Raw genomic sequence first — 17076 nt, forward strand, 5'->3', positions numbered from 1 at the left:
TGTCACAAAAAGGAACCAATGGCCATCAGAAAATTATTAATGATCTTTTTCAGCGATTCAAATGCCTAGGGAATATTTCCAACTTAAAGGGTTATTCCCATCTCCAAGATCCTATCCCAATATCCAGTTGGTGTAATAATAATTAAATGTAGTATAGTTCTTCTGATTAGCTATGTCACTTACCCCATATGCAGGGCATTGCAGTAGTTTTGGTATCTATGGTTACGACAACTAACTCACTATGAGTGGTCGTAACCATGGATACCTAAGCTACTGCAATGCCCTGCACATAGGGGAACCAATATAGCTAATCAGGAGAACTATGCTACATATCTAATTGGTGGTATTTTCTAATATTACATCTATGACATATTGGTATAGAATCTTGGCGATGGGAATACCCCTTTAACCATTTTGCTGCCAAGGACATATCTCATACTTTCTGGCAGGGTGGCAACTTAGCAGAGGAGAACGTATGTCCTTGCTACTAATGGTCATAACTCAGCATGGATCGCTGCTAAAGGAGACGTTTCAGTTTTCTGTGTACAACCACATGTTGGGTTTTTGCCAAAATTACAACTCTTGCACTTTTCATACTGATCACTGGGAATATTAAAAACACATGTGACATGCACACATATGAACAAGTCGGTAGGACAATGTTCACACCACCCACTGATTCAAACACAAACAGAGAGCACAGAATGACAATTGTGCAGAAATATCCTGCAGTAAAACATATAACAGTAGTCAGCAAGTGCTGACGCGGTGGAGCAGCTTGGTATACATTTTTTTTTGCAAAAAAAGTATCGACTAAATACCCTGTATTTGTTATCATCTTTTTATCAGCACTTGCTGACTACTGTTATATGTTTTACTGCAGGATATTTCTGCACAATTGTCATTCTAACAGCTGACACAGACCGCTCCCGACACTTTAACCCCCCAAAATGCTTCGATTGAACACGAAGCCCCCTGCCTTTCGATCTGCGTCCCCGCGGCGTGACACGGGGTCGCGATCGTTGCCATGGTGTCCAGATGTCTTCATGACGACATCGGGGTCACCAGAGCTAGGAAACTTGCTGATCATGCGCAGGGCACGATCAGCAAGCCTCTCTGTCAGTGCAGAGCTGACAGCTTCTATGCCAATGCTGCTTCATCTCCATGCTATAGAAGCGATCAACCTACAAAAAATGATTGTCCCATAGTGAGAGACAAAGTAAAAAAGTTAGAAAAAAGTATAAAAAAAATTAAAATTGTAAAAACATTTAAAAAAAAAAAAAAAAAAAAAAAATCAGCCTGGCTGAGCTGCAGGAGATCCCCACTAGCACCGTGAGCGCACACAGTGCTAGCGGGCATCTAACCGCAGCTCAGCCCAGCTGGGAATGGAGTATCAGTGACCGGAGGTAACCTCTATGATGTTTGCCAGTCACTGATGCTGTGTTCCCAGCAGCTCATTCACCAGTGTTTCTCAGCCTGGACGGTCACATCTTGGCACTGTCCATGATGAAAAATAATTATCCCCCAGACACGGATTACGGCGTGGGACAGAACGACCGACAGATGAGGGATATTGTTTTTTTCATTTGAGTTTTATTACAGGAGATGAGGGCTTTGGTGGAATTAGGCGTTAGGTGAGTATAACTATGTTTGTTATTTTTAAATAAAAAAGTAAAACTGTGTTTTGTTTTATTTCTAATAAAATACTTTATTCTGGCTGTGTCTTTATTTACCATGTAACTATAGGATTAGTAATGGGTAGGTGTCTTATATACGTTTCTCCATTACTAAGCCGTGGGCTTGATGTCACCTGACAATACAAAGGTGACATCAAACCCACAAATATGAACCCCACATGCCACTGCTACAGGGCAAGTGGGAAGAGCCAGGCAAAGCACCAGAATTGGCGCATCTAATAGATGTGCCTTTTCAGGGCAGCTGCGGGCTGCTATTTTTAGGCTGCTGGGGGGGGTCAATATCAATGGCCCCTTACCAGCCTAAGAAAATCAGCCCCCAGCTGTCTGCTTTAGCGAGGTTGGTTGTCAAAAATGGGGGGGACCCCACGCCGTTTTTTTAATTAATTATTTAAATAATTTAAAAAAAAAAACAAACAACAATGTGGGGACAATATTATTTATTTAAGTAATTTAAAAAAACAGTGTGAGGACCCCTCTGTTCTTGATAATCAACCTTGCTGAGGTTGACAGTTGCAGCCCCCAGCTGTAAGTATTGCCTGGCTGGTTGTAGAAAAGACAGGGGGACCCACACCATTTTTTTTTCATTTAGGTGATGTTCTCCACGGTCAGTATTGGTAGTGCTTTGGACGCAGCTCCGTCCAAAGCGCTGCCGGCATTTGTACGCATGGTGATTCCGCAAATTTTCATTGAACACATAGGACAGTGATATTTATCTTGCGGAGACGGATGAATACTACTATCCGCCGCTCCTGCTGTCACGGTTATTAGCAGCAGCAGGGGTAAGCGGATGGGAATAAAGCCCCCATTACACATAACGATGTCCCAGCGATCCCACCAACTATCCGACATGATGGGATCGCTGGGACATCGTTAGGCTGATCGCTAGTGAGCTGTCACAAGACAGCCCCAGCGATCAGGACCAGCGACGCTGGACGCTGGTTTCTAATGTAAACATCGGGTATCCAGGAGCCGTGGCTCCTGGATACCCAATGTTTACATTAGAAACCAGCATCCAGCGTCGCTGGTCTCTCGCTGCCACACGCAGCGATGCGTGCTGGCCAGCGGGAGACCAGTGATCGAAAAACGGCCCAGGCCGATGCTGCACAATCAGCGATAACCGGCGGGGGGGCCAGTCGCTGATCCCCGTCACACACAGCGATTTCGCTAGTGAGATCGCTGTGTGTGACGGGGCCTTAATAGTCTCTTTTATCACTTAAATATGTAGAAAAACAAGAAAAAAGCATATGCATCAAAGAAGGGATCACCAGAATTGAGTACAATACAAAATAATTTTTATTGCTAAAACCACATACAAGTTACCGTAGTTAAAAAATGTCCCATCATGGACAAACACAAAGAAAATGGGTTATAACAGTAAAGAGTATAATGCTCAAAGCACCACATGCCATGATATTGCAAGCCCCCAATATATTCACAAAATGAGTCCCTTTGGAGACAAGAAGTGACTAAAAATCAATAACAATACCACCAGAAAGTATTGGAATGAATGCAAGTATATGCATGCTGTTATCACCCAGACAGGAAGTCCCCAGTAATGGCTCAGTAAATAACCATATCCCAACAAATAGTTAGTCAAAGGGTGCCAGGACTGGAGGAATCTAGCTTCCCATGATAACAGGGAAACTTAGTTCATCATATTCAAAAATAATCATTAGTTGGAGAGGATGAGTTTTCACTGGCTTGGCCAAGGCGAGTTTCAATTCATATCCATAGAGGCTCAATAAGGCTACATGGAATGGGGATCTGGGCCATCCTCGTCCACTTGTAGTTCTCACGTACATAAGAAATGGTGTTAGTTATTTGCACTTACTTTGTGTACAGTATATTAAGCTGTATTGTACCGCCACAAGTTCACTGACCTTGAGAAAGACACTCCAATGTGTCGACACGCGTGGGTCTCAGCACTTACTTAGCCTGACTGCCTTGTCCTTTGGGGGGGGTGACTGTTACATTGGGTTAGGGTAATGTATTTAGCTTACCACTTCTTATGGCCTTTTTAGGCTATGTGCTGTAATGTTACACTCCAGTCCTGGCGCCCTTTGTTTTTAACTAACTCGTGTGTGGTTTTTTCAATAAAAATTCTTTTGTATTGTACTCCATTCTGGTGATCCCTTCTTTGATGCATATGCATTTTTCTTGTTTTCCTACATAGTTATTTCAGTGTATGTGAATAGTGGATGGTGCCCGTTTATATACTATGGTGTTTTATCACTTAAATGTAACACATCATTCTCCCCCTGCTTGCGCCGATCGCTGGCAGAGCAGGGGAGAATGAGGAGAGCTGTGTTCAGCATCCGGCGCCGGGAAACAGCGCTTACTGTAACGCTTCTTCCCCGGCGCCGATGTGTGTCACATGGATGACATTCATGTGTGTTATGCATGTGCAGGACGTTTTGTGGTCCATGCTGACGTTAAAAAACGGACATGTCAGCGTGTTTTGCCCACAGACACACGGTCCGTGGAAACACACTGACATGTGCACAGACGCATTAACTTGAATAGGCATATAGTGCTCCGTTCCTCCAGAGTCTCGTACAGCCACATATTTCCACTTTCAGTAGAAATTGTGGGGACAAATTTGGGTGCCATTTTTACCCACTTCTTGTGTGAAAATGTAAAATCTTTGCCTAAAACAAAATTTTGGTGGTAAAAATGTAGCTATTTTGCCTTCACTACCCAATGTTATAAAATTCTGTGACACACCCATGGTGACAATATGATCACTGCACCCCTATATGAATTCATTTAGAGGTATAGTTCGTAAAATGGGGTCACTTATGGGGGGAATCTGCTGTTCTGGCACCTCAGGGGCTCTCCCAGTGAGTCATGGCACCTGCAAACCATAACAGTAAAATCTGATGCTCCTTGCCTTCTGAGCTTTGCACTATGCCTGAACAATATTTCTTGATTACATGTAGAGTATTGGCACACTCAGGAAAAAATGAACCTCAGTAAGTTTAAAAAAAATCCTATTAGCCCTTAGAAAAATTAAAAACTTGGGGCAAAAACAACATTTTAGGGGTAAAAATGAAATTTATGCTTTCTTCACTGCTCAGTGGTATAAAATTCTGTGAGGCACATATGGTGTCAATATAATCATTGTGCCCCATATGAATTCATTAGGGACTGTAGTTTGTAAAATAAGCTCACATATAGGGGGGTTCTGTTGTTCTGGCATCACAGGGGCTCTGCCAATGTGACATGGCACCCTCAAACCATTCCAGCTAAATCTGAACTCCAATTTGGCGCCTCTTCCCTTCTGAGCTTTGCACTGTTCCTCAAAAGTAGTATTACCCCCACATACGGGGTATTGGCGTACTTAGGACAAATTGCACAATAACTCTTGGAGTCCAATTTCTTGGGTGAAAAAAAGATCATTTTTGTGGAAAAAATATAATTTTTTATTTTTACGGCTCTATGTTATAAACTTCTGTGAAGCACTTGGAGGTTCAAAGTGCTCACCACACATCTAGATAAGTTTCTTAGGGGGTCTAGTTTCCAAAATGGTGTCAATTGTGTGGGGTTTCTACTGTTTAGGCACATCAGGGGCTCTCCAAATACAACATGGTGTTGAAATTTTGCGTTGAAAAAGTAAAACGGCCCTCCTTCTCTTCTGAGCTCTGCCATACCCCCAAACAATGGTTTACCCCCACATATGCGGTCTATTAGAAGTCTATTGGAAATCTAACAGTAGGTGCTTGTACTCTGAGAAAGCCAAAAAGGTCCAGTATCCACATGTCGCCCATGGGCTGTATATCCTCTAACACTAGTGAACTTCTACAAGCAGCAGCCCCAGCTGTGATAGTGGACAGAAGAGCTCACTGTCGAACGACAGAAGAGTCTTAACAAGGCAAGAACAAGTTATCATATATCATCAAATATGGAGAGTGAGGCGACACATCCAGTAATATGACGCTTGTATTTCCCATGCGACTATTCAGCGGCAATAAACTTTTCTTAACTTTAAACACAATATTCACCTTTTTGCTTGTGGTAGGCAAATTCTCGACTCGTCAGTGAAAAATATCTCTTATTAAAGCTCTTCTTTGCAAGTCTGCGGCCCTGTGCTCGTTTCCACATCTCTCTGAAGTAGAAGATGATTAGTTGTGAATTATTATTAAGGAATGTGTTTTCCTAGATATGTGATCAGCGGATGTAAAGGGAAGGGATGTGGATGGTGTAAAGGTGCAGAACATTGCCACAGCACACACAGAAAGTTACACAGAAATCTGCACGACAAATTAGTCTTAGGCCACATTCACACACTCAGTATTTGGTGAGTATTTTACCTCAGCATTTGTAAGCTGAAACCAGGAGAGGAACAATCAGAGGAAAAGTGTAATAGAGACACGTCACCACTTCTGGATTTATCACCCACTCCTGGTTTTGGCTTACAAATACTGAGGTAAGACACCAAATACTGAGGTAAAATGCTGACCAAACACTGAGGTAAAATGCTGACCAAACACTGAGGTAAAATGCTGACCAAACACTGAGGTAAAATGCTGACCGAACACTGAGGTAAAATGCTGACCGAACACTGAGGTAAAATGCTGACCGAACACTGAGGTAAAATGCTGACCGAACACTCTCCTCCCCTGGTCCCCCACCAACCTCTTTACACCCACCCTTCCCTGTTCATGACGGTGGAACAGGGAAGCATTAGAGAAAGTAAGCATAGAGCGTTTTTTTGTTTGCAATCCTGTCTAAACGAACAACACAAGTTGGATCCAAGTGGATGTATCATGCACCCATAATGTTTTTATGCACATCTACAGAAGTGACAGGTCTCAACTAAAGGGTTATTTTTCGCCATATTGAGACTCTCAGCAGGTTAGGAAACTTATAGGCAATGCTCTCTGGAGAAAAGGAATGCGTATTAGCGCTGTCTCAGAAGAAACAAAGCAGCTCAGTAGTGCCACCCATTGGAGGTAGCTTCTCTGTGAGTCGATGTCTGACTCTTTAACAGGCCAGAAAAGGGTATGCGAACACAAAGTCTTTTAGACGCTGGTATACCCTCTGAGTCTTGCAAGCTGAAGACACTTCATGAAAATGCTGGCTTTGTTTTCCCGTAATACCTTTCCTGTTGCTTTGAGCGACAGCTATGCCGCCAATGTTTTTCTTCTTACTTGTGTGAGGTGCGAACCACCTGAAGAATGGTCAGATCACTTCTTTTAACTGTTTCATTGAATCATAGAATGGTAGAGTTGGAAGGGACCTCCTGGGTCTTCTGGTCCAACCCCCTGCTCAATGCAGGATTCACTTAAACAGGATTTTTGGGTTGCTTACCGTAAAATCTGTTTCTCGGAGCCTTCATTGGGGGACACAGAGACCATGGGTGTATGCTGCTGCCACTAGGAGGCTGACACTATGCACAAAAAAAGGTTAGCTCCTCCTCCGCAGTGTTCACCCCACCGACCGGCAGGGAATTCCTCAGTTAGTGAGAAAGCAGTAGGAGAAGTAACAGAATAGATTGAAAACAGAACAAAAAACTCAACTGTAACCAATCAACCAAAGTAAAAGCAGGAGCTGTAGAACATGGGAGGGTGCTGTGTCCCCCAATGAAGGCTCCGAGAAACAGATTTTACGGTAAGCAACCCAAAAATCCTGTTTTATCGTTCGCCTTATTGGGGGACACAGAGACCATGGGACGTCCCAAAGCAGTCCCTGGGGTGGGAAACAAACTTCCATCAGGCCAGTGGACTCACCACCGCTGCCTGCAGAATCCTTCTACCTAGGCTGGCGTCTGCCGAAGCGTAGGTGTGGACTTTGTAGAATTTCACAAACGTGTGAACCGATGACCAGGTTGCAGCTTTGCAAAGCTGTAGCGCAGAGGCTCTGTGGCGTACCGCCCAGGAAGCACCCACTGCCCGGGTAGAGTGTGCTCTAATCCCCGGAGGGGCCACTCGATCCTTAACCCGGTAGGCCTCCAAAATTGCCGATCTGATCCAGCGAGCAATAGTAGCTTTGGAGGCCGGGTGACCTTTCCGCGCCCCATCTGGAATGATGAAAAGAGAGTCTGTCTTTCGCAAGGAAGTCGTCCTAGACAGATAGACTCTCATCGCCCTGACCAGATCCAGCTTGTTCAGGGACCGTTCCCGAGGGCGAGTTGGACTCGGACAGATGGACGGCAGAACAATATCCTCATTGAGGTGAAAGGAGGACACCACCTTCGGAAGAAAAGAGGGCGGAGGCCGTAGAACTACCTTGTCCTGGTGAAGTACCAAGAAAGGAGAGCGGCAAGAAAAAGCTGCTAATTCCGACACGCGCCGGATGGAAGTGATGGCCACCAGAAAAGCTACCTTCCAAGAAAGGAGAGAAAGGGAAACATCCCTGAGCGGTTCAAAAGGAGAACCTTGCAGAACCTCAAGAACCAAATTAAGATCCCATGGATCCACGGGCGCTCGGTACGGAGGAGCTGTGTGAGCCACACCCTGAATAAAGGTTTTGACCTGAGGGCGGGAGGCCAACGTCTTCTGAAATAAAATGGACAGCGCCGAAACTTGACCCTTCAAGGAACTGAGAGCAAGCCCCGCATCGAGCCCTGCCTGAAGAAACGCCAGAACGGACGGGAGCGAAAAGCACATGGGCGCGATGTTATTGGCCTCACACCAAGTGAAATAGGTCTTCCAAGTACGGTAATACATTTTGGAAGATGATGGCTTCCTGGCTCGGATCATGGTATGAATTACTCGACTGGAGAATCCTGCTCATTTCAAAACCTCGGTCTCAACAGCCACGCCGTTAAACTGAGCGGCCGAGAATTGGGGAGGCAAATCAGACCTTGAGACAGCAGGTCTGCCCTGTCTGGAAGCTTCCAGGGGGCATCCGCGAGAAGGTTGACAATGTCCGCGAACCAAGACCTTCTGGGCCAATTCGGGGCGATGAGAATAACTGGAATCCCTTCTGCTTTGATCTTCTTCAACAGCTTGGGAAGAAGAGGCAGGGGAGGGAACAGGTAGGGGAGCTCGAACTGCGACCAAGGAATGGCCAGAGCGTCGGCGCCCACTGCGAGAGGATCTCGAGCCCTGGATACAAACTGTGGGACTTTCCTGTTGAGGCGAGAAGCTAGCAGATCTACGTCCGGGGCTCCGCAACGACGGCAAAGCTGAAGAAATACCTCCGGATGTAGGGACCACTCTCCTGCCGCGAGACCCTTGCGGCTGAGAAAATCGGCGGCCCAGTTGTCAACGCCGGGGATGTGTACCGCGGAGATTGTCGGTACCGAAATCTCTGCCAATTGGAGGATCTTGGACACTTCTGCCACGGCTGAGACACTCCGTGTCCCTCCTTGGCGGTTGACATATGCCACCGCTTTGGCATTGTCTGTCTGAATCCGGATAGGCAGGCCCCTGAGGAGCCTCTCCCAGTGGACGAGAGCCAGATGATTCGCTCGTATCTCTAGGACGTTGATCGGCAGAGCTGATTCCTGAGTTGACCAACGACCCTGAACAGTGTGATTGCGGAACACTGCACCCCAGCCGAGGAGACTGGCATCCGTTGTTACAATCTGCCAGTGAATGGGAAGAAAAGACCGCCCCAAGAAGAGGAGAGGTGACATCAACCACCAGTTGAGTGACCGCTTGATCCGACATGAAAGACGAACAGGGCGATCCAGGGACAGAGCCGACCTGTTCCACCTCGACAGAATGGCGTGTTGGAGAGGTCTGGCGTGAAATTGGGCAAAGGGAACTGCCTCTATCGCCGCCACCATCTTTCCCAGGACCCTCATGGTTGTTCGGAGGGACGGAAATCGTGTGGTCTGCAGCGATCGTACATCCTGCTGCAGGGAGAGAATCTTCTCTTGTGGGAGAAATACCCTTGACCGACGGGTGTCGAACAGTAGGCCCAGAAACACAAGACGTTGAGTAGGAAACAGACAGGACTTTTTCCTGTTGACGATCCACCCGAAATTGGAAAGAGTGTCTAGGACGATCGTCAAACTTGGGCGCGCCTGTTGAAAAGAGGGAGCTTTGATCAGAATATCGTCGAGGTACGGAAAAAGAACGAGACCTCTGATCCTCAACAGGGCCATCAACGCAGCCATGATCTTCGTGAAGACTCTGGGAGTGGTGGCGAGACCGAAGGGCAGCGCGACGAACTGGTAATGTTCCTGGCGAACCGCAAAACGCAGGAACTTCTGATGTCTGGAGAAAATGGGAACATGTAGATAGGCATCTTGGATGTCTATTGAACACATGAATTCCTGCTCCTCCATGGAAGCGATTACCGAACGAACCGACTCCAACCGGAAGTGGCGAAGACGGACTCTCTTGTTGAGCCGCTTGAGATCCAAGATGGGTCGGACCGCCCCGTCTTTTTTCGGCACCACGAATAGGTTTGAATAAAACCCTGTGAACCGCTCCGATTTGGGAACGGGCACAATCACCCCGGAACTGAGGAGAGAGGCGATGGCCGCAAAGAACCCCGGGATCAAGGCTGGATCTTTTGGAGGACGGGATTCGAAGAAACGATCCCGTGGAAGAGAGACGAACTCTATCTTGTATCCTGACGATACAACCTCCCTGACCCAAGCGTCCTCTACTGAGGCCAGCCAGACGTCCTTGAAGAACAAGGGTCGACCTCCCAATTGGAATGGACCCTCGGGAGTCCGAGGATAGTCATGCTGATGTGGACCGTCCAGATCCGGATCTGGATGGTCTGCCCTGTGAAGAGTGGGATCGCCATGATTGAGTGGGTCTGAAGGAAACCTTCTTCCTATCTTGGCGTGCCTGCGGTCTTTGTTGGTTGGAGGAGGTCTCCACCGTATTGAAATGGCGGTAAGCCCGAAAGGGTCGAAACTGACGCCTTAGTGGAAGTCTGCGAGGCTTGGACTGAGGCAGGAGAGAACTCGTGCCTCCGGTGGCGTCCTTAATAATCCGGTCCAATTGGGATCCAAAGAGGAGCACTCCCTGAAAAGGCAGATTAGTAAGAGACTTTTTTGAAGACAAGTCCGCCTGCCAGGCCTTGAGCCAAATTGTACGTCGGATTGCCACTACGTTGCTTGACGCCTGAACTGCGCAGGATGCGGCATCCAAAGAAGCAGAGAGCACATAATCCCCCGCATGGGAAATCTGATTGGCGAGATCGGCCAATCGATCTGGTTGTGCTTTCTCTAGGATGCCCTGACGAAGATCCTCTACCCAAGTAGCTATGGCCTTTGCTGCCCAAGATGAAGCAAAGATTGGGCATACCGCCGTCGAAGCTGCTTCGAAGGCAGACTTCGCTAGGGATTCTATAATCCTATCATTAGAATCCTTTAGAGACGCCACACCTGAAAGCGGGAGAACCGTGTTACTAGAAAGTCTGGACACGGGTGGGTCCACCGAGGGAGAGGCAGACCAGTTGTCCGTGAGCTCTTTAGCAAACGCGTACAGTACGCCGAGACGCTTTCCTCTTTGAAAGCGTCTGGTCGGAGCTTCTCTTTCCCTGGTAAAAATCTTTCCAAACTCGGAATGAAAAGGAAATACCCTGGAGTGTGTTTCCTCCCGTCTGAACGAAACCTCCTGATCTGAGGATTTCGCAGGGGAATCAGAGATTTCGAAGGTGTGGTTAATCGCCGCAATGAGGTTCTGTACTGTAACCTTCATGTCCGCGTCCTGGCCAGATTCCCGCTCTACAATCCCTTCAGAAGACATATCTGAGAACGCTTCACCTGACTCGGGTGAGGAGGCACGGGAGGGCGACTGCTGGGAAGGACTAGGTGCAGATGAGGGGCCAGGAGAGGATTCCGGCCGGAGATCCTGCCTGGGCCTTTTGCGGCTTCTGCTAGCTGGCTCAGATGGAATGTCTTGTGACCTGCTGGACCCTGCAGAAGTGTCCAGGGGCAACTTATCAAGAACGGCCACTAGGGACTGAGACACCCTGGTGAGGTCTGCCACAGATTGTGAAAGAGACGAGGCCCAGCCAGGAATGGGTGGTTCGCTTTCACGTGGTGCAATAGGTGGTTCCTGGACGGGGTCATGCTGTACGGGATTGCTGCAGTCCAGGCAGATGGGAGTAGGCTGACCTGAGGGAAGTTTGCGATTGCAAGAGGAGCACGCGAAGAACTGGACTAGGGTGCCCGTGGGGACTGGCGGACGGCCACGATCAGACTAAGAATTAGACATGGTGAAGGAAGAGAAGATGAAAACCTGCGGAAATGCCGGAAGGTTGGGGGACAGAAAGGCAGAGTAGGGTGTCAGTCTGCAGTTGCAGAAGTACTCACGGTCTGGTGACCCCGAAAGAGATGTATTAGGCTCTTGCAACTGGCCAGGGACCGACAGGGAGCACTGGCCTCTGCTTTTAGTCTCCGCTGTCAGGCTGCAAAGATGGCGACAGCCCGATGTGAGGAATCAAAAGCGCGGTTTCTGTGCAAGAAGAAAGGTGGAGCTAATCGCCTCCACCAGAGGGAAAACCCGCCCCCCCTCTTCCCAGCCACAAGCTTGAAGAGGCGGTGGGAGGGCTTAGGAATGGGCCGGCCTATGAGACTGAACGGGGCGTGGCCGCGAAGGCCCAAACTGAAGTCGGGGACTAAATTTGACACGGCGGCCGCCTGTCAGCGCGGGGCGGCGCGAAAGAACTGCGGCGCAGCCGCGCCCGCCCCTAAAGAAGACGCCGCCATAGCCCTGCTCCCAGACGCAACCCTCGCAAGGATACCGGCGGTGGGGTGAAGAAGGCCCGCACCGCAACTGGGGCCAAAAGAGATGGGAGGCGCAAGCAGCTGATAACCTGTGGCGCTACTTTGACGCCGCAACCAGTCATCTCTGTGATCTTCCTGTTCCGGTCCAATAAAGGTACCTTCTGTATCCCACGCGGTCTGTTCATCTTCTCCGTCTTCGCGCCTCGTCCAACCGACAGGCTCTGGTGGGCGAGTGGGTGGGAGGCAGGGGGCAAGGACCATCCGTATTCGCTGGCACGTCACCTGTGCTGAGCCCGTGGTCCGCCCGGAGAACTATGAGTATACGGGGTGGCAGTACACGCCGTACTCATAGCCTCTTTGTGGGAGTACAGTTGTGACTGTTCACACTGTATCTCTCCTAAGACCTGAAAAGGAATGACGCACATCGAGGTAGATATGGGTCCAATGAAGGACCCGTGTCCACCTCCTACTGACACTAAGCTAAAACTGAGGAATTCCCTGCCGGTCGGTGGGGTGTACACGGCGGAGAAGGAGCTAACCTTTTTTGTGCATAGTGTCAGCCTCCTAGTGGCAGCAGCATACACCCATGGTCTCTGTGTCCCCCAGTAAGGCGAACGAGAAATCATCCCAGACAGATGTCTGTCCAGCCTCTGTTTGAAGACTTCCATTGAAGAACTCACCACCCCTCGTGGCAGCCTGTTCCACTCATTAATCATCCTCACTTTTAAATTTTTTTCTCTAATATCTAATCTGTATCTTCTGCCTTTCAGTTTCATTCCATTGCTTCTCATGTCTCCACGTACAAATGAGAATAAGGATGATCCCTCTACACTGTGTGCAGAATTATTAGGCAAATGAGTATTTTGATCACATCATCCTTTTTATACATGTTGTCCTACTCCAAGCTGTATAGGCTTGAAAGCCAACTGCCAATTATGTAAATCAGGTGATTTGCCTCTCTGTAATGAGGAGGGGTGTGGCCTAATGACATCAACACCCTATATAAGGTGTGCTTAATTATTAGGCAACTTCCTTTCCTTTGGCAAAATGAGTCAGAAGAGAGATTTGATGAACTATGAAAAGTCAAAAATTGTGAGATGTCTTGCAGAGGGATGCAGCAGTCTTGAAATTGCCAAACTTTTGAAGCGTGATTACCGAACAATCAAGCGTTTCATGGCAAATGTCCAACAGGGTTGCAAGAAGCGTGTTGATAAAAAAAAAAGGCGCAAAATAACTGCCCATGAATTGTGGAAAATCAAGCATCAAGCTGCCAAGATGCCATTTGCCATCAGTTTTGCCATATTTCAGAGCTGGAACGTTACTGGAGTATCAAAAAGAACAAGGTGTGCCATACTCAGGGACATGGCCAAGGTAAGGAAGGCTGAAAAATGACCAACTTTCAACAAGTAACATAAGATAAAACATCAAGACTGGGCCAAGAAATATGTTCAGACTGATTTTTGTAAGGTTTTATGGACTGATGAAATGAGAGCGACTCTTGATGGGCCAGATGGATGGGCCCGAGGCTGGATCAGTAAAGGGGAGAGAGCTCCACTCCGACTCAGACACCAGCAAGGTGGAGGTGGGTACTGGTATGGGCTGGTATCATCAAACATGGACTTGTGGGACCTTTTCGGGTTGAGGATGGAGTGAAGCTCAACTCCCAGACCTAGTGCCAGTATCTGGAAGACACCTTCTTCAAGCAGTGGTACAGGAAGAAGTCGGTATCGTTCAAGAAAAACATGATTTTCATACAGGACAATGCTCCATCACCTGCATCCAAATACTCCACAGCGTGGCTGGCCAGTAAAGGTCTAAAAGAAGAAAAAATAATGACATGGCCCCCTTGTTCACCTGATCTGAATCCCATAGAGAACCTGTGGTCCCTCATAAAATGTGAGATCTACAGGGAGGGAAAACATTACACCTCTCGGAACAGTGTCTGGGAGAGGCTGTGGTGGCTGCTGCACGCAATGTTGATCGTAAATAGATCAAGCAACTGACAGAATCTATGGATGGAAGGCTTGTGAGTGTCATCATAAAGAAAGGTGGATATATTAGTCACTGATCTTTTTTGTTTTTGAATGTCAGAAATGTTTATTTCTAAATTTTGTGTTGTTATATTCGTTTACCTGGTGAAAATAAACAAGTGAGATGGGTATATATTTGTTTTTTATTAAAGTTGCCTAATAAATCTGCACAGTAATAGTTACCTGCACAAACAGATATCCTCCTAAGATAGCCAAATCTAAAAAAAAAAAAACCACTCCAACTTCCAAAAATATTAAGCTTTAATATTTATGAGTCTTTTGGGTTGATTGAGAACATAGTTGTTGTTCAATAATAAAAAGAATCCTCTCAAATACAACTTGTCTAATAATTCTGCACGCAGTGTGCACTGTGACATCCCTTCAGATATTTGTAGACCGCTATTAAGTCTCCTCTCAGTCTTCTTTTTTGCAAGATAAACATTCCCAGATCCTTTAACCGTTCCTCGTAGGACATACTTTGCAGTCTGCTCACCATTCTGGTCGCTCTTCTCTGAACTTGCTCCAGTTTTTCAATATCTTTTTTAAAATGTGGTGCTCAGAACTGAACACAATATTCCCGTTTTTGGTGTCTTTACAAGCGTGAAGCAGCGGAAAGAAGCTCAAAAGACTGAACGTATGGACAGCAAGTCGTTTCTACATTAATGTGCATATGTTAACTTTTTTCGAGCTTATTTAGAGGTTTTTCAGGCTGGTTAAGGAGCATACCTGGCTGTAAAAGACATTGTGTGCACATACCCTATCAAGACTAAGAATATTTAGGCAAACAAGAGTTTTCTCCACATTCAAGACCCTGATCTGAAGACTGCAGTTTCAGGCTTGGAGCTTGGACATTGGACTTATAGGGAAGCAGCCCCAATGAGCGGCAATGCTTACACCCATCTGTTGATTAGTAATCAACTGACTTTAAAAAGAGTAGATGTGATCTGATTTGCAGGACCTGGTCCATCGGCCATGTCAGTAATCTGTGGTTGATGAACGGGAGTCCTGAGAACCACCTCCTACCTCCTGGCAATCACAGCTATTAATTTGATTAGCTGGCCTGGCAATACGTCATCATTGCGTCATTTTGCACATGTGACATTACATCAGGCCAGCTAATCAAAAGAAGATTGCCATGAGGTAGTTCTAAAGAAAAAAATCAACTAATTCACAGAAATTTGAAAAAAATGTATGTGAACATGCAAATCCCCTTAAAAAACATACAATTTATTACGATAATTGTTAAAAAAAAAAAAAACACGTTCCCAGTGAAAAAGTGACAAATGCCAAAAATAGAGAGACCTAGTCTAAAGTGCTGCACAGCCCTATACTAAGGCCTAGCTGATACCTTCCTGACCGTGGAGGTTGGCACCCTAATAGTACGATACTGGCGCCCCCACATAGAGAGACCTAGTCTAAAGTGCTGCACAGCCCTATATACTAAGGCCTAGCTGATACCTTCCTGACCGTGGAGGTTGGCACCCTAATAGTACGATATTGGCGTCCCCACATAGAGAGAGACCTAGTCTAAAGTGCTGCACAGCCCTATACTAAGGCCTAGCTGATACCTTCCTGACCGTGGAGGTTGGCACCCTAATAGTACGAGCCTAGCTGATACCTTCCTGACCGTGGAGGCTGGCACCCTAATAGTACGATATTGGCGCCAATATCGTACTATTAGGGTGCCAACCTCCACGGTCAGGAAGGCATCAGCTAGGCCTTAGTATAGGGCTGTGCATGAGGTAGTTCTGAAGGCTCCTGTCCATAGCTTAAAGAAGCGGCAATTAAATAAAACCATTCACTTACCCTTCTTTCAGGATCACGGATTCACTCATTCCACTTGGTTCTTTACTTTCAGTGGATGAAATTTCTTCTATAAACTGTGCAATAAGAATTAACATTACAAAACAGAGCAATAGATCAATGACCCTAACTCTGTAATTCAGCCCTCTTGAAATGGGCACTACCTTACGTAACACAGGCTGACTTATCCAACATTCATCAGTATCATCCATGTACTGTGAATGAACAGAATGTGGCTCACATCATGCTCCACCATTACTAGTCCTACTTCCTGCGATGTGTCTTTGTGCAAGGCACCGTTGCTAACCTTTTTAACATCTGCCGTGTAGGTCTCTTCCTCGAACATCTTATAGAATTCACACATGAATGGTTCTTTGAAGCTGGACTGTGAAGGGGACAGGACAAGTTGCAGGACTTAAGATATAGATGAAAGGTAAAAAAAAAAATTCCACCCTGATGAAACTTACAGTTTTACTTTTGGACAAACTGCCAACACTTCCAAGAGTCTGAATGGTTTTTGATATGAGTGTTAACACGCGGGAGGTCTGTGCATCCTGTGCAGGAGAAACAGAGAAAGAAAAAGCTAAAACAGTTATGCCAAATCAAGAACTGTCCATATCATATCCTTTATATATTAACGCAACCCTATGTGGGAGCTAGTAGATGACCTTGCAAGCGTCTGGCACTGCCTAACATGCAAGTAGTCATGACAAACCTGGGGGTCTTTGTTAGACCCCAGCCTAACATGCATGTGATTATTATTATTATTATTATGCAATTATATAGCGCCATTTATTGCATGGCGCTTTACTTACATGTGAAAAGGGGAAATATAAACAAGTATAATAAACATGTGTAACACAAGGGACACACAAGGAGAGGGGACCCTGCCTGTGAGGGCTCA

At 46.6% G+C, this 17076-nt stretch overlaps 1 protein-coding gene across 5 annotated transcripts in view; it reads right to left on the reverse strand.

The window, feature by feature from the left end:
- RASA2 (RAS p21 protein activator 2) overlaps positions 1-17076 on the reverse strand; it is a 157569-nt gene that overhangs the window by 16378 nt on the left and 124115 nt on the right. For all 5 annotated transcript variants that reach the window (XR_012232444.1, XM_073576609.1, XM_073576607.1 and 2 more), the window contains 4 exons: positions 16640-16726; positions 16480-16557; positions 16176-16249; positions 5699-5802 (listed from right to left, as the gene is read on the reverse strand). Coding sequence is in view for 4 of the 5 variants with exons in the window: in XM_073576609.1 (XP_073432710.1) it covers positions 5699-5802; positions 16176-16249; positions 16480-16557; positions 16640-16726 (343 nt within the window). In the remaining variant the exon portion in view is untranslated. The remainder of the gene's footprint in view (positions 1-5698; positions 5803-16175; positions 16250-16479; positions 16558-16639; positions 16727-17076) is intronic.

This window comes from Dendrobates tinctorius, unplaced genomic scaffold (assembly GCF_039654945.1).
Source record: "Dendrobates tinctorius isolate UK_male_01 unplaced genomic scaffold, ASM3965494v1 ptg000049l, whole genome shotgun sequence".
In the NCBI taxonomy this organism is placed as follows: domain Eukaryota; kingdom Metazoa; phylum Chordata; class Amphibia; order Anura; family Dendrobatidae; genus Dendrobates; species Dendrobates tinctorius.